This window comes from Equus przewalskii, chromosome 21 (genome assembly GCF_037783145.1).
Source record: "Equus przewalskii isolate Varuska chromosome 21, EquPr2, whole genome shotgun sequence".
In the NCBI taxonomy this organism is placed as follows: Eukaryota; Metazoa; Chordata; class Mammalia; order Perissodactyla; family Equidae; genus Equus; species Equus przewalskii.
The window spans coordinates 49,314,030-49,328,236 of record NC_091851.1 but is presented as its reverse complement, the minus strand read 5'-3'; the positions used below and the strand labels follow the sequence as shown (position 1 = coordinate 49,328,236).

Below are 14,207 nucleotides of genomic sequence, written 5' to 3'. Positions count from 1 at the left end.
CCCACAGCCAGCTGGCAATGCTGATTTCAGAGCTTCTCCTGGGCTCTCTCTCATGTCCAGATGTTGTCCTGCTGATGGCACATGTATGTCACAGGTGTGTCTATGCTGATATGTGTCAGATCATGCCAGGGGAAGCCCCTGGCATAGGCTGGCATCCACCCCACCCACCTGTTCCGGTGAGGGCACTGTAGTGTCTGTCTTAGACACCCAGCAGCGAGCTTGGAGAAGATGAGGACCCTGGGGCCACATACTTGCTCAGTGCTCACCAGGCACAGGGCTCAGTACCATCCATGCCTGCGCTGATACGTCTGTCTTCCTAACGACCTCTGAGATAAGTTCTATTATCCACGCTTTACAAACAAGGACACGAAGCACAGAGCAGGTAGGTTAGAAGATGGCCCAAAGCCAGCAGCTAGCAAGTCTTAGGTCCAGGAGGCCTGCTCTTCACCTCCACAACCCCCATCTGCTGAGAGCAGTGGTGTTCATCCCCCAGAAGCCCAAGAAAGGGAAGGCCAGGACACAGAGGCTCAGTGACCTCCTGGGCCAGAAGTGGAGCTGAGGACCCGAGACCCTGAGCTGACCCACGTGCTGCCTGGTTGCACATCATGCACAGAAGCTGCCCAGTCTCCTATAAGCTGTAACACGTAAATGCTGTTGTACTGAACCAACCCTGAGAGATGGCCATGGCCATCCTGGGTGGAAACCGAGGCTGGCCACAGCAAGGGATCTCAACCAAGTCAACAAATTTGAGTTGAGCACTTGCTCTGGCAGGCTTTGTGGGACTCCACAGCAGACCAGACACCATGCAGACCACAGGACATATGTTAACCAGCCATGGGCTTGCTGTGTGTGCACGTGGAGGTATGTTTATACACGCACTGCTGGGCCTGCTCCAGGCTGACTCTGATCCTCAGTTGTCCCTGTCACTCACCTTCCTGAGCCCACCTCGTCTCTCTGCAGGTTCCAGAGGGTTCCCAGAGCTTTATTCCTGGCACTAGGACTTAAGTGCTTGTGGAGTAAGCACTCTTCTTGGCCTCAGTGGCTCCACGCCTAAAACAGGAACAGCACTCCATCTGTTTGACTTCCCATCCCCAAAGTGAGGTGAGATGGTCACTGCAGGAGAGGGACCCCCATCTCTACCAGGCTTTACCGTTGAGGGTATCAACCAGAACCCTGAGCCCATAGGAGGAGAGGAGGCAGGACGCCTACCTACTGACCAAGTGTGGGCATCTGCTCTCCTCCTCATCTGGGGAATGGCATCATTGTCTCATCTTAACACCCAAGAAATGGAGGCCCAGAGACGTCAGAAACTTGCCCCCAGTCACACAGCAAGTAGATGTCAGGGCTGGGGTCAGAACCAGCCTCTATCTCACTTCAAAGTCCTTGTTCTAGGTCTCACCACCCCCATTTACTCTCTTCTCTGCCTCAGAATCTGCTTATCCTCTAGGAGGCCTCTTGGAGCCCTTCCAGACTAGCGCCCACCCCCACTGTCCACGACAAGCTTTCCCCTCAGCACAGACCTGGGCATACAGAAGGCACCTCCCAGCCTCCAGCAGCCTCAGTGCAGAGCTCTCCCACCCGGCCCAGGCACTGGGGCCTGTCCTGCAGTGCCCACCGTGGGGAAGGGGACTGTCTCCACCATCCCCCAAGCCTGTACAAAGCCAAGTTGGGGGAGCATCGGGTCCATGTGGTGAGCAGTGGGAGGACTGGCCTCTTGTTGCAGTCCTCTGCCCTCTGTCCCAGGCTGGTCTCTTCCTTCCCATCCTTCCGTGCCTCCGCCCCTCTCCCTCTGACGCTCTAGCCCCTGCCACAGCCAGGTCCTTTCTCTCTCTCTCTCTCTCTCTCTCTCTCGCCCCCCCCCCCCTCCACCCCGCTCCCGCCTCCCGCCCTTCCTCGCTCCCTCCCCTCCCAGGCACTGCAGCATTCCCCGACTGCAGCTCCAGCCGCCGCCCGCGCCTCTCCGGCCTCCGCAGCCCCCGCCGCCGCCAGCACCATGGCCAGCACCATGTCCGGTAAGCACCCGGGCCGCGGGCTTCCCCGGGCGGCGGATTATCTGAGCAGAGGCTATTGTCTGCCCTCGCCTGACGCTGGGACCGATTGCGGACTCTCTTTTCCATCTCGGACCCCGCGCCCTACAAGGCGCGGGGCGCGGCCGGGCCTAACCCGCAAGAGCCGAGGTTCAGGGCCGCCAGGTTGAGGCAACCCGGTGCCCCAAGGGCAGGGATTGCGGCGCCGGCTGGGCGGGCGGGCGTGGGCCGCTGGGCAGGGGCTGCGCCGGGGGAGCGCTCTCGGGGAGTGGGGGGAGTCGGGCGCGGGGGCGCATTGCCCCTCCAGGTGCCGCTGTGCCAGGCCGAGCGCCACCGCGGCAGGGTGGCTCCGAGGACCCGGGCGCGGGCCCGTGCCCCTGGTCCGCCGCGCCTTCTCGGGGCGGGGGTTGGGGAGGAGGAGGGAAGCGGGTGGGACCCTTTGCGGGAGCCCCGGCCCAGGGCTGGCGGGACCCGGGCCCTCCCTGCGCCAATGGAGAGCCCCTCGGGCTGGAAAGAGCCCTGCGGGAGGACGGGGGAGGGAGACCCGAGCCGGGAGCGAGGAGAGCCGCGCCCGCACCTCACGTCGCTGCCCCCTCCTCTCGCCGCTTCGGGCTGGGGGACTACCCTCTGCGACACGGAGCCACTCGCTCTGGTTGGAAAAGCCACCACCTTTTGTGCAGGGGGTTTGGGGTGGGGGAGGGACTGCTGCCGTTTCCAAATCCTCCGAGGATCGGGCGGGGGTCTACCTGTCCCTCCCCCGCCGCCCGGTCTCCCAGGCTGCAGACGCACCGTCCTCTAGGGCAGTGACCCCCTCCTTCCTGGCCCGGCCTGGTCAGGCGCGGAGCTCGACGAAGGGGCGGGCTCGGGGCGAGGGGGGCGACGCGGGTAGATACTGAACGCGGGGGAGCTGCGGGGCGACCCTGGTCGCGAGGACGCGGGTTCGCTCACCTTCGGAACGCTCTGCTCTGTCCGGCCGCCCCAGGACCAGCTTCACCTTTGCACGCGGCGCCTGGGACGGCAGGGCAGGCGGTGCCCTATCTCTACCCCATCCACCCTCCAGCCCGAACCACACTCCCGGCCACCCTTCCCTTCGCCCTGGGAGCGAGGCGCCAGAGCTCCGCCCACCCACGTGTGCCCCGCCCCGCCCCCGCCCCCAGGCCCTGCGGGTTCCAGGCCCCAGGGGACTTCTGCACCAGTCTGGGAGGGGACCACGTGCGTCGCTGACCACACCCCCCACCCGTGTGCCCATCTGGGCTTCATCCGCCCCGCTGTCCTCTCTCTGATATCCTCAGAAATATGGGGACCAGCTTTGGGCAGAACAGGACCCTCCCCTGACAAATGAGGGTGGCTCTGTCTTCTCCGTGGCCGGAGTGCTGCCCAGTCCCACACTAGGCGGGGCTGCAGGTCCTTGCTCAGCTCCTGTGCTTGTGCCGGGGATGGTGGGCAGCCACTCGTGGGGAGCAGTTCTCAGCCTTTCTCTCACCCCCTTTAGTAAAAACCCTACTCAGTAGGCCTCCTTCCTGTTATCTGACAGATAAGCAGACTGAGAGTAGGTGGTAAAGGGACACAACCAAGCCACATCTTTGATGGCCGTCAGAGCTGGGCCCAGACCCTCCAGCTTCAGTGCCCCCTGACACTAGCCATCTCTTCTTGGCCGGACTTTGGGGTACTGCTGACCCACACTTGGTCCAAGGGTTCTGCCAGTGGTGCCAAAAGGCAAACCATTAGTGCATTCGGTTAGTTTTGTTCAGCATGGCCACGGCGTCGCAGACGTGCCACAGTGCCAGCAGCTGAACTGCCCCCTGGCCAGTGTCACATGGGGCTGGGCCTTACCTGTTCTGTCATCAGCACTGCCCTCAACAGCATGCAGCCAACACGTACACATGCCTGGCCATGAGTGCCGGCAATTGAGGCCAAAATGGGTTTAAGTGAACTTAAGCTATGGCTTCTCTATTTTTTTTTTTTTTTTTTTAGGGAGATCAGCCCTGAGCTAACATCTGCCAATCCTCCTCTTTTTGCTGAGGAAGACTGGCCCTGAGCTAACATCCATGCCCATCTTCCTCTACTTTATATGTGGGATGCCTGCCACAGCATGGCTTGATGAGCAGTGCCATGTCCACACCCAGGATCCAAACTGGCGGACCCCAGGCCGCCAAAGCAGAACGTGCGCACTTAACCACTGCGCCACTGGGCCAGCTCCTGGCTTTTCTATTAACTGACATCTCTGATTGAAGCAGCCACCGGCCTTCCATGTGGAAGTGGCCTGTCTCCTTGTGCTCACTGGTGGCCCACTTGGTCTTGGTGACCAGGGTGAAGGACCATCGTCTGTTATGATCTTGTAGCCTCTGCAGGGTTCACCTGAGCTCTCCGACCCTGTGTGCACTGAAAAGCTTTCCCGCCTCCTTTCCCTTGAGCACCTCCTGACAGGCCACACTCTGGGAACTTGGTGGGGAAGGCATGGCCGTCTCTCAGCGTCCTCCCAGGCACTCAGCTCTTCACACATTTTTGTAGACTCTTGCTCATATTCAGCTCCTTATGCAACTCCGTCCAGCTGTGAGGCCTTGCACATGATACCTGACCTCTCAGGGCCTCAGTTTCCCCATCTGAGTTGCGATGATAGTGACAGCACCTCCCTAGGCTTGTTCTGAGGGTCGAGCAAGATATTTCAGGAAAGGTGCATGGCCTGGTGCGTGGCAAGAGGTGAGTGCCCTGTCCATGCCAGGCAGCGTGACTGTTGTAGCCACATTTCCCAGAGTTTCCCACCCAGAGAAAGGCACATTCTGCCAACGATTCCTGCCATGCAGAGCTCCTGGCACTGTTGGAGGTGACTCTGACTAGTGAGAAAGGGGCAGCCTGCGTGGTGACGAGCTTCACCTGTCAGGAAGCAGTCAGCAGCAGCCTCCAGGGCCCTTCTAGGGGTGTGTGGGCATCAGTAGCCCCTCTGCCACCCAGTTCTGAACAGACCTCCCCCCTGCCCCCGCCATGAGGCTCCCAACGGAAAGTGCGGCCAGAGACCTAGGCTTGTGACCAGGTTCCCATCTTGGTATGCTGTGTGACTTTGGGTGGGTCACTTGCCCTCTCTGAGCCTCTTTTTTGCCTCTGTAGAAATGAGGCTGACAAAGGTATCCCAAAGGCCAATATGCATTTTTGCGCATTTAACATTTAACATGAAGAGAAAGAGGGAGATGAAAGCCATCCACCTCCTGGCAGAGATGTGTTTTTAATGACTCCCTGAAGTCGGTGATGGGGAAGGAAGTGACGGGTCCAGGTGAGAGGGAGAAAAGGGAGAGTGTGCCTCAAGGCCCTGGAGGGGCTTCCTGGCTTGAGCTCTGTCTGTGGAGAGGTGGCCTGGATGGCTCTGGGCCTTGACCTCTCGCCTCTGCAATGGGACGTGACCTGTAAGCCCCTCCAGCTCTGAAGACACAAGCGCAACCTCCTGCCTTATGGGCGGCTGGGTCTGGCCCTGGACTCCAGCACACACACGTGCATGCGGGCTTCCCCTTGCTCGCTCTCTCTGAATTTGCCAATCCCCTACCTGCCATCCAGCCCCCTGGAGCCTGCATCCAGACCACAGAGCAGGCCTCACTCCCCAGACCCCTCCTGGGGGGCGCCCCCTCCCACTTGGCTTCCTTCTGAGAAGGACGCTCCTCATGGGCCATCAGCTGGGAAAACCAACCTGGGAAATCTGCACAGACCACCAGCTGCTGAGCCGAGTCCATGTGGAGCCGCTGAACACAGCCCCTCACTTCTCAGCTGGACACTCGTCCCCTGGGAGCCGTGACCTCCAACAGCTCTGACCTCAGTCTCTAGTCCCTCGTCCTTCTCTTCCTTCTCCTGACAGTACACTGCTCACACCTGCCCAGGTTCCCCATCCTGCCCCCTGAACCGCTGCCAGCCTCCCCCCATGCTGAACTGACAGTTCCCTGGAAGGGGGCTCCCCTGGCATTTGTCCATGAGCTTGTTCTTCCTCTGTAACGAATCTGCAGCTTCTTCTCTGGGAAAATTTCAGGCTCAAGTCAGAGAGAAGCTTGAGCAGCTGTGAGGCCCCAGGTTCCTGGCATGTAAGGTGAACCCATCTGGTGGTTTTGACATGTGATGAGGAAGGACTCCCTGAAATGTCAGGATGGGGCCTGGTGTCTGTTGCCAGGGTGGCAGGTGCTAGCAGAGTTAGACCGTCTGCTCCTTCCTGGCCTCACCCAGGACTAAGGCATGCCCCCAACCCTGGGTACAGACTGTCTCTTGATCCCCTTCCCCACCTTCCCTTCTGAGCACAGGCTGGCCACCTCCCCAGCCTCTCCAATTATCTGAATGTCTCCTGGCCTGCTGCTCCTGAAGAGGTGGCTCTGCGTGGTCTTATACCCTCTAACTCCCCAGCACATGTACTGGGATGCACCCCTCTGCCTCCTTTATAAAACTAACTGCTCATAACACAGGTATTACATGAATAGATTCTGCTCATGAAAAAATAAAATTGACAAGTCAGGCCAAAATCCCTTTGAGGCCCATGTCCACCTGTTCCTTCCTCCCAGCCTCCTGAAGCTAATAACCAAGACATGTCTTTGCGATGCTGCCCCTCCGAGCCCCAAAGGCTCTCTCTCCACTCCCAGGATTCCTTTGTACTCCTTTTACAACCTCTTTAGCTTTCTCCAGAGAGCCTAGGTCATCAGGACGTTTAGATCAAATAACACCATCCTCTGCACTGGTCGTGGGAGGACTCTGCTCACCATGAGCTCTTCCCTCAGATAAGGGCCTGATCATTTCTGTCCTGTGTCTACTTCTACACTAACACTTTTCCCAGTTTCTTGTGAACTCAGTTTAAAAACATGATCTGTGTGAAATTTGATCAGAAATTTTGTTGTCCAAATTCTTGTCTGACCCTTGGAAGAATGCTGGAGGTAACTGTCACGCTTTCTCCTTCGTGGAAGCTAGATTCTCTGGAGACCTATTCCAGCTTCTCCAGCCAGGGAGGCACCTGCATGGGTCTCCGGACCTCCTAGTCTCTGGGACCTGCTGGAGTGGTGGAATAAAAGACCACCTGGGATTGTGCTCAAGGAGCTTTGGGCAAGTCCCCCAAGCCACTGGGCCCAGTGTCATCCCGGTTGAGCAGGGGTGACAGATTTGGGCTTACAGGATTTTTGAGAACTAGTGAGACACTGAACCAACTGGTCTCCTTTGGGGCTTGGCTCACCACAGATAGACCACAGATAGCTCAGTTATTTCCAATGTGAAAGCAGGCATCTTCCTTTCCCCTGACAGGGCTCAGGGCCTCAGCAGCCAGGCTTACCTTCTTTTCTGGTTGGGCACTGGGGACGCTGGCTGTGGGCACTCCCTCTGCAAGGCTATGGGCAGGCTGTGGTGCTGAATGAACAGCTCCCTTCCCTTTGGCCCTAGATGGGCAGCGAGTATGCGTCTCGTGAGGGCTTGGCTTTATCGGGGTGGTCACACTACTATCAGGTTAAACGGTGTGGGTGTGTGTGTGAAGACAGGAGGGTCTGAGGCTTCATGCAAGTGTACAAGCCAAGAAAGTGCTGCCCACAGCAGCTCCACGTCTGTGCCAGCCCAGTCGTGAGTGTAAGTTTATTTTGTCTACTCAAGCAGGCCAGTGTCCCTGTAAGAGAAAGGGGAGGGAGGAGGGAAGAAGAAGTTCTTGGACAGGCAGAGGGAGGTGAGAGTCGGGAAGATATACAGTGACAAAGAATCACAGAGACATAGAAAGATACAGGCGGAGACAGTGACAGAGAGCCAGAAAGACAGAAGGATGAGGAGAGGCATAGAAAGAGGCAGGGAGAGACACACAAAAGGAACAAAATACAGAGACATAAGTCCAGCCAGCAATTTAGGAGAGCGAGAGAGACAGACATGCCAAGAGAGAAATGGAGGGAGAAAGAGACAGGGACTAAGAGACAGGAGCAGAGAGAACAATGCAGGAAGACCCACCAGGAGGTGTGCCCAGGGAAAGGCAGAGTCAACGTCTGGGAGGGAGGAGGGGGACAGAAGAGGTGTAGAGGGTCAGAGATGTGGGAACACAGAAGGGAGTGAGATAAACAGGCTCCAGAGAGACATGTTGGAGGCAGCCATTGGGAGGAAAGGTGGGCCAGAGGCATGCTGCCCGAACAGCCAGGGAGGTGGGGTCAGGAGGTGGCGGTCATACATGCTCACGCTGGCCTCACACCCACAGCCTACAAGGAGAAGATGAAGGAGCTGTCAGTGCTGTCGCTCATCTGCTCCTGCTTCTACTCACAGCCGCACCCCAACACCATCTACCAGTATGGGGGTGAGTGTGCCCCGGGCTGCTGCCCACTCCTGCCCAGCCAGTGCCTGCCCTCACCTTACCTTGCTCCCCACTCCCATGGCCTCTCTGGACCACCCAGCTTGGCTGGCTTCTGGAGAGGGAGCCTCTGGAGGTTCAGGCCTGGGAAGCCCACATGAGCAGCCACACACACCCCCTCAGCCCTTGGTTTGTATGTGTGCTGGGAACATGCCTCTTCCTTAAGGCTACATCTGGTCTTGCCCTGCAGACATGGAGGTGAAGCAGCTGGACAAGAGGGCCTCTGGCCAGAGCTTCGAGGTCATCCTCAAGTCCCCTTCTGACCTATCCCCGGAAAGCCCTGTGCTCTCCTCTCCCCCCAAGAGGAAGGACACCTCTCTGGAGGAGCTGCAGAAGCGGCTGGAGGCAGCTGAGGAGCGGAGAAAGGTAAGGAGCCTGCCCCCTGCTCAGGGTCCTAATGAAGGTAGTCAGGCCTCGCTGACCATGGACAGGGCCCCCAAGGTGCAGGGTGCTCCAAGCCCTTGCTTGGTCATCGGCCTGGGGTGGAGAGGGTCTCATGGTTCCTCCTGAGAGATCAGAACAGGACAGGGAGGTGGAAGGATCCCCAGTGGCAGCCAGCTGAAGGGAGACAGGACCGAGACACTGTGGGAGGGGGGTACCCTTGGCCGTGGCCTGCAGGGCGTCAGGTGGCTCCAGGAGGGGGGCCCTGGGACATGAAGCTGGGCTGGCATCCTTCTCCTGGGCAGAGAAGTGAGAAGGAAGGGTCTCCCACGTGCTGGGGGCTGAGTGAGGACCTGCTGGGAGCTCAGGGGGACCTTAGGAGAAGTGGGTGTGGTCCCCAACCCCCTTCCACCCCTTCTCTTCACACCATCCCCACTGAGACTGAAACACACAGAGAAAAGGACATGCTGTCAGGAGTGAAGTCCTGATGCCCAAGCCTATTAGGCAGGGGCAGTGGCTCATCCCCCTTAGAGCAGATCCCGCTGAGATCTGGGGACCCAGGCTTCACAGGGTTAACTAGTAGTGACTGGCACATGAGTGGGACCAGCAGCCTCTAAAGGAGGCTGAGGGCGGCTACTTACCACTGGGTGGCTCCAACTCGTCCCTTCCCCAGCGGCCCTGGGGACCTTTCCGCCGGCCTCCAGCACCTTAGGGAGCTCTAAACCTGGAGTATATCAAGCACCTGCTTTGTGCTCCGCGGGAAGAGGCGGGGAGGCCTCAGGGACAGGCCACAGATTAGAATTTCCCCTGCGCCTCCAACATTCCCTGAGCTCACCACTCTGGAGCGGTTTGGGGGCGGCAGCCGAGCGGGGCGACCCAGCCTTGCCGCGTGGGCCCTCTCAGCCCATTGAGGAGGGGGCAGCCTGCGGGCCAAGGACGAACGAAAGGGCGAGCTGCTTCCCGTTTGCCTGGGGCTGGGGGTCTTCGGGCCAGCGGAACTTGCAGTGCTAACGCCCGAGGAGTCCCGGGCAAATCTTGCAGGGAGCGGGCTGGGCCGGCCCCAGCCGTCGCCCCCGCGCTCACCCGCCCGCCGCCTGCGCAGACGCAGGAGGCGCAGGTGCTGAAGCAGCTGGCGGAGCGGCGCGAGCACGAGCGCGAGGTGCTGCATAAGGCGCTGGAGGAGAACAACAACTTCAGCCGCCTGGCGGAGGAGAAGCTCAACTACAAGATGGAACTCAGCAAGGAGATCCGCGAGGCACACCTGGCGGCGCTGCGCGAGCGGCTGCGGGAGAAGGTGCGCGGGGGCGGGGCGGGGCCCTGGGCGGGGCCGGGGCGGAGCCCGGAGAGGGGCGGGGGCCCGGGATGGGCGGGGCGGGGGCGGGGCGGGGGGCTCGGGGGCGGGGCTCGGGGGCGGGGCCTGAGCGGGGCGGGGCCAGGGGCCCCGGCGCTGCGGTGGGGGCCTCAGGAGGGGCTCGCACAGTCTTTTGGGCGCCTCCAGCAGGGCAAGAACGAAGGCCCACATCCGGTCCTTGTGGGACACAGTCAATAATCGCAGTGATAAGTGATAGTCATTACTTGTGAAGTGCTCTGAAGGAAGCGCATCCCAGGTATGAGCTAGAAGAGGAGAGGAGCTGCTTTAGGTTAGGGGCCGGGGAAGTCCCTCCTGTGGGAGCCCCTTCCTGTGGCTGGTTCTTGCGCACGGCCTCACCAGCACTCCCGCAGCCCGGTCCTCCATGACTCCCTGTCCTGCTTGGCACCAGCCCAGGGCGAGCCCCTGGGAGTGGCCTCTGCTTCCGCCCAGAGTGGGACCCGGTTAGTGGGGGCGGGGCGAGAGCCTGCACACGTGGTAAGTTCCCTGAGTCACGACGCTCTGGTTTGGGTACAAGCCTAGGCGCACTGAGGGCCAGCCCGCACCCTCAGGCCACATGGTGTCACGTGGTGCACGGGCCTCCTCTGCTCACTGTTGCTCCTGAGTCTTGGTCCCTAAGGTGTCCTCACTGGTGGCATCTCCTGCTCCTGGGGCCGTCCCAGTCCAGGGAGGAAAGGATACCAGGGCCCCCAGACCCCGGGAACCCGGGGAGTAGGGGCGGGCTGGGCACCGCCCACCGCCGGCTGTCCTCGCAGGAGCTGCACGCCGCCGAGGTGCGCAGGAACAAGGAGCAGCGAGAGGAGATGTCCGGCTAAGGGCTTTGGACACAAGCACCTGGATCCTGAGATGAGACAAGAAGACATTCGGGTTTTGGTTTTGTTTTCTTCAACTTTGTCTAGACGCAACTTTTGTTCCTGCTCCCTCCCTTTCCCCCTGCACTCCAGTTCATGCTTCTCTTTCCGCACTCTGAGTTGTCCAGTCCTTGTGCCCATTCGGTGACCACAGACTCTCTCTGGAGGAGCCAGCAGGGCATGGCACATGGTCCCTCAGTTCAGCACCAGATCAGGCAGTGGCGGAGTCCCCTCTTGGCAGCCCTGTTAGCGAATGTGATGACCTCAATAAATCCAGTGACGGTGGTAGGAGCATGTGGGTCCTTATGCTGGGTTGTCCTCTGAGGTAACACTGCCTGCGTGTTCTCCTGTGGAAGAGGGCTGTGCACACAGGAGTGGGCAGAAGAAGAAAGTGTTGGATGGAGAAGGACCTCTGGGCAGCATGGGGCCAAGTCACCATGTCATTGTGGGCAGCCCTGGGAGTTGTGTGTGCAGTGGAGCTTTTTAGAATTGGTGGGTGGGGCTGCAGCATCCTTTAATGTGGTTGCACAGGGGTCCTCTGAGACCACCTGGCCTGCAGTGAGCACCCTGCAGTCATTGTCCATGGCTGGAGTTGGGGTTAGGTGGGGTGTGGCCTGGCTCGAGTCTTCAGGGGAATGGGCATTCTCTGCCCACTCCACCAGGGACCCATGAGTAGGCTGCCATGGTCTAGAGGGTTGTGGGCAGTGTGACATCCTCTGCTAGCCCCTCACACTCAGAAGTGCCCTCCTCCCAGGAGCCTCTGGCCCAGCAACGGTGTGGGGAAAACCCACTTCCCACTGTCCGCCATCCCTGCACCCCCTGCCACATCCTTGGAAGACCCTGTCCTTCCTGTGCCCTCTGCTCTGGTAGAAAGATGCTCCCACAATGCTCCTGGCCATGGGGCTTTCAGGCTCACCTCCAGACAGGTGTGGCCAGGTGTGAGTGAGTGGCAGCTGCAAGTGCCCCTCAGGGAACCCTGAGCAGACAGCAGGAGGGGCAGGGGACCAGCTGCCTGCAGATTCAGATGGTGGGGGGGCAGGGTTCCTAAGCCACCTCCCCACCTGGTCCATCCTTGGCCTTCCTGGCCTGTAGCCCCTCTGGCCAGCCTGCTGGTTGGAGGCCTGGCTCTAGGCCCCTCCTGCCAGGACCCTCCTGGGTTTTGTTCCTTTCCCTCCCTCAGCCTGGATCTCCAGATCTCCTAGCACCAGCCTTTGAGGACTAACACCTGCCTGGATGTGGCAGGTATCTGGTCTTTGTGCCACTGCAGCATCCTCCCCTTCTCCATGGCAGCCCCACCCCACGGGTCCCTGCTGACCGTCTTCTTGGTGGAAAGTGTGAGGGGATAGAGTACAAGTTCTCACAGGACCCAGAGCCAGTGCCTCAGAAACCAGGTGGTTGCAGCCCCCAGTATCCCGGGCTTCCATCCTACAGAAACCCATGGGGGGTGGGGTACTGCTGGTGGTCTCCCCGGGCCAAGCCAGAGAGCATGGGTGGATACTGGTCCTCTGTGGTGGGCTAAGGGGAAGTAGGGACCCATGACCCCTCTCCCTGTCCCCACCAAGCCACCCTCCAAGGGAGCGACAAGCGAGGACTGGAACCCAGTGGTGCCCACTGTGGCTTTGTGGGACTCAGAAAGGGAAGTGGAAAGGGAACTGAGGGCTGGACTTCCCTAGTGGTGGCAGCTCTCTCGTAGCGGAAGCCTAGTGTAACATGCACCCATCTCATCCATGTAGTGAAAGTGAAAACTTAAACCAACTGAATGATTAAAGATAAAAACTGTGTTTAAGAAACGGCTGAGCTGTCCCCGTGTGTGTCCTGCACCTGTGGGGAGGGAACCGGCTTCGAGGCCCCTGCCTGTGTGTGTGTGAGTGCCACCTGTAACTGCACTGCGGCGTGTTTATCACCACAATTATGGACAGTGCTAATGACCATGGCGATTTTGAGAAATGAGCGTGTAAATGACACACAAGCCCACTTTCCTCTCTAGAGACCCAGGAGGCAGTGGGGCAGGAGGGAGGAGGTGGGCCTACGGCTGTGCCTGGGCCAAGCCTTCCTGCTGGCTGGGCTCCGTCCAGGCCGCAGGCTGCAGCTTGGAGGAAAGATGGTGTCTGAGGTCTGAGGCTTGCCCTGCTCACCACAGCCTCAGGGCTGGGGTCTTGCTCGGATGTGGTGGTGGTGGTGGTGGGGGGGTCCTAGCCTCCCAGGGGTGTGCCCAATGGCTCTGTGGACCCCATCAGGCAGCTGATTATTTGCAGACACAGATCAGGCCCCAAGACAGGCACCCGGAGTGGAAGGAAGCAGGCGTCCTGACTCAGGTTGGTGGACAAGCCTGTCTCACGGGACCAGGCAGCCCCTGGGTGCCCAGCAGGGCCCCTCAGCTGGGGAGGAGGCATGTTTGGTAGATGCCCACGCTGTCCATGCTCAGGCCCACACATGGGCCTCAGGTCCAGGCCTTGGAGAGGTGCCTGCTCCCAGGACCTGAGAGACTCATTCACCTCCCCTGCGCTCACCGCCCTCCCCTGGGGCAGTCCTGGCTACTTGCCCGGGCTCCAAGCAGCTCTCACCATCTCCCCTCCCTCCCCTGGCCAGGGAGAGGCGGGAAAGTCAGAGTCCTGGACACACAACTGCCAAAGAGATGGAGACGTCAGAAATCTGCAGGAGTGCAAAGCGAAGCAAGGAGAGAAGGGAGATATGTTGCAAACGGTTTTATGAGTCCAGGACGCACGCACACCACATACAAGCACACAGCCCTGGCGTTCCCAGAGGACCAGGCTGATCTTAGGGGCCCTAATACAGCACTGAGGGGCAGGTGGCATTTGTGCCAGTCACCACATGGAGGCTCTGACATTGGGCGAGGATGGGGAATCCTTCAGAGCCTGATTTGTAACAAAGCAAAGCCAGGTGGGGTGTGGGGCTCCTTCTGGGAAGCCAGTCAGAGTTGCATTAGTTATCTACTGCGTGGCACAAATCACCCCAAGCAGGGGCTTAAAACAACAGACACTACCTCACAGTTTCTGTAGGTCAGGGATGCTGGGACTGGCTGGTTCTGGCTCGGGGTCTCTGGTGAGATTTCAGGTGGGACATCAGCTGTGGCTCCGGTCATCTGCAGGCTGGACTGGGGCTGGAGGATCCACTTGCAAGACGGCTCGCTCACAAGGCCGTTGGCAGGAGGCCTCAGCTCCTCACCATGTGGACCCTCCCCAGGGTTGCTTGAGGGTCCTCACAACATGGCGCTGGCCCCCCGGGGTGAC

The 14,207-nt window shown here is 59.8% G+C and overlaps 2 protein-coding genes and 1 long non-coding RNA gene across 3 annotated transcripts in view; 1 reads left to right on the top strand and 2 right to left on the bottom strand.

Moving 5' to 3' along the window:
• The window catches only part of RTEL1 (regulator of telomere elongation helicase 1), a 44,569-nt gene extending 42,922 nt beyond the window's left edge, over positions 1-1,647 (bottom strand). The window contains exons 1-2 of the mRNA XM_070588671.1: positions 1,521-1,647; positions 932-1,050 (exon numbers count right to left, since the gene is read on the bottom strand). The gene's annotated coding sequence lies outside the window, so the exon portion shown is untranslated. The remainder of the gene's footprint in view (positions 1-931; positions 1,051-1,520) is intronic.
• Positions 1,559-12,746, top strand: STMN3 (stathmin 3). The gene is made up of 6 exons (XM_070588690.1): positions 1,559-1,690; positions 1,913-2,012; positions 8,206-8,301; positions 8,546-8,721; positions 9,839-10,030; positions 10,861-12,746. The coding sequence occupies exons 2-6, from the start codon at positions 1,994-1,996 to the stop codon at positions 10,918-10,920; spliced, it is 543 nt and encodes a 180-aa protein (XP_070444791.1). The 5' UTR covers positions 1,559-1,690; positions 1,913-1,993; the 3' UTR covers positions 10,921-12,746.
• Positions 7,590-9,513, bottom strand: LOC139078122 (uncharacterized). The gene is made up of 2 exons (XR_011530908.1): positions 9,378-9,513; positions 7,590-8,206 (listed from the first exon to the last, which is right to left on the bottom strand). It is a non-coding gene; the product is annotated as an uncharacterized lncRNA (long non-coding RNA).
• Positions 12,747-14,207: the final 1,461 nt, after the last annotated feature.

Excerpts from the sequence above, each read along its gene's own strand:
- STMN3 (XM_070588690.1), top strand. Across the intron at positions 8,722-9,838 it reads CAGCTGAGGAGCGGAGAAAG|ACGCAGGAGGCGCAGGTGCT; the intron begins GTAAGGAGCCTG and ends CCGCCTGCGCAG. Across the intron at positions 10,031-10,860 it reads GCGAGCGGCTGCGGGAGAAG|GAGCTGCACGCCGCCGAGGT; the intron begins GTGCGCGGGGGC and ends CTGTCCTCGCAG.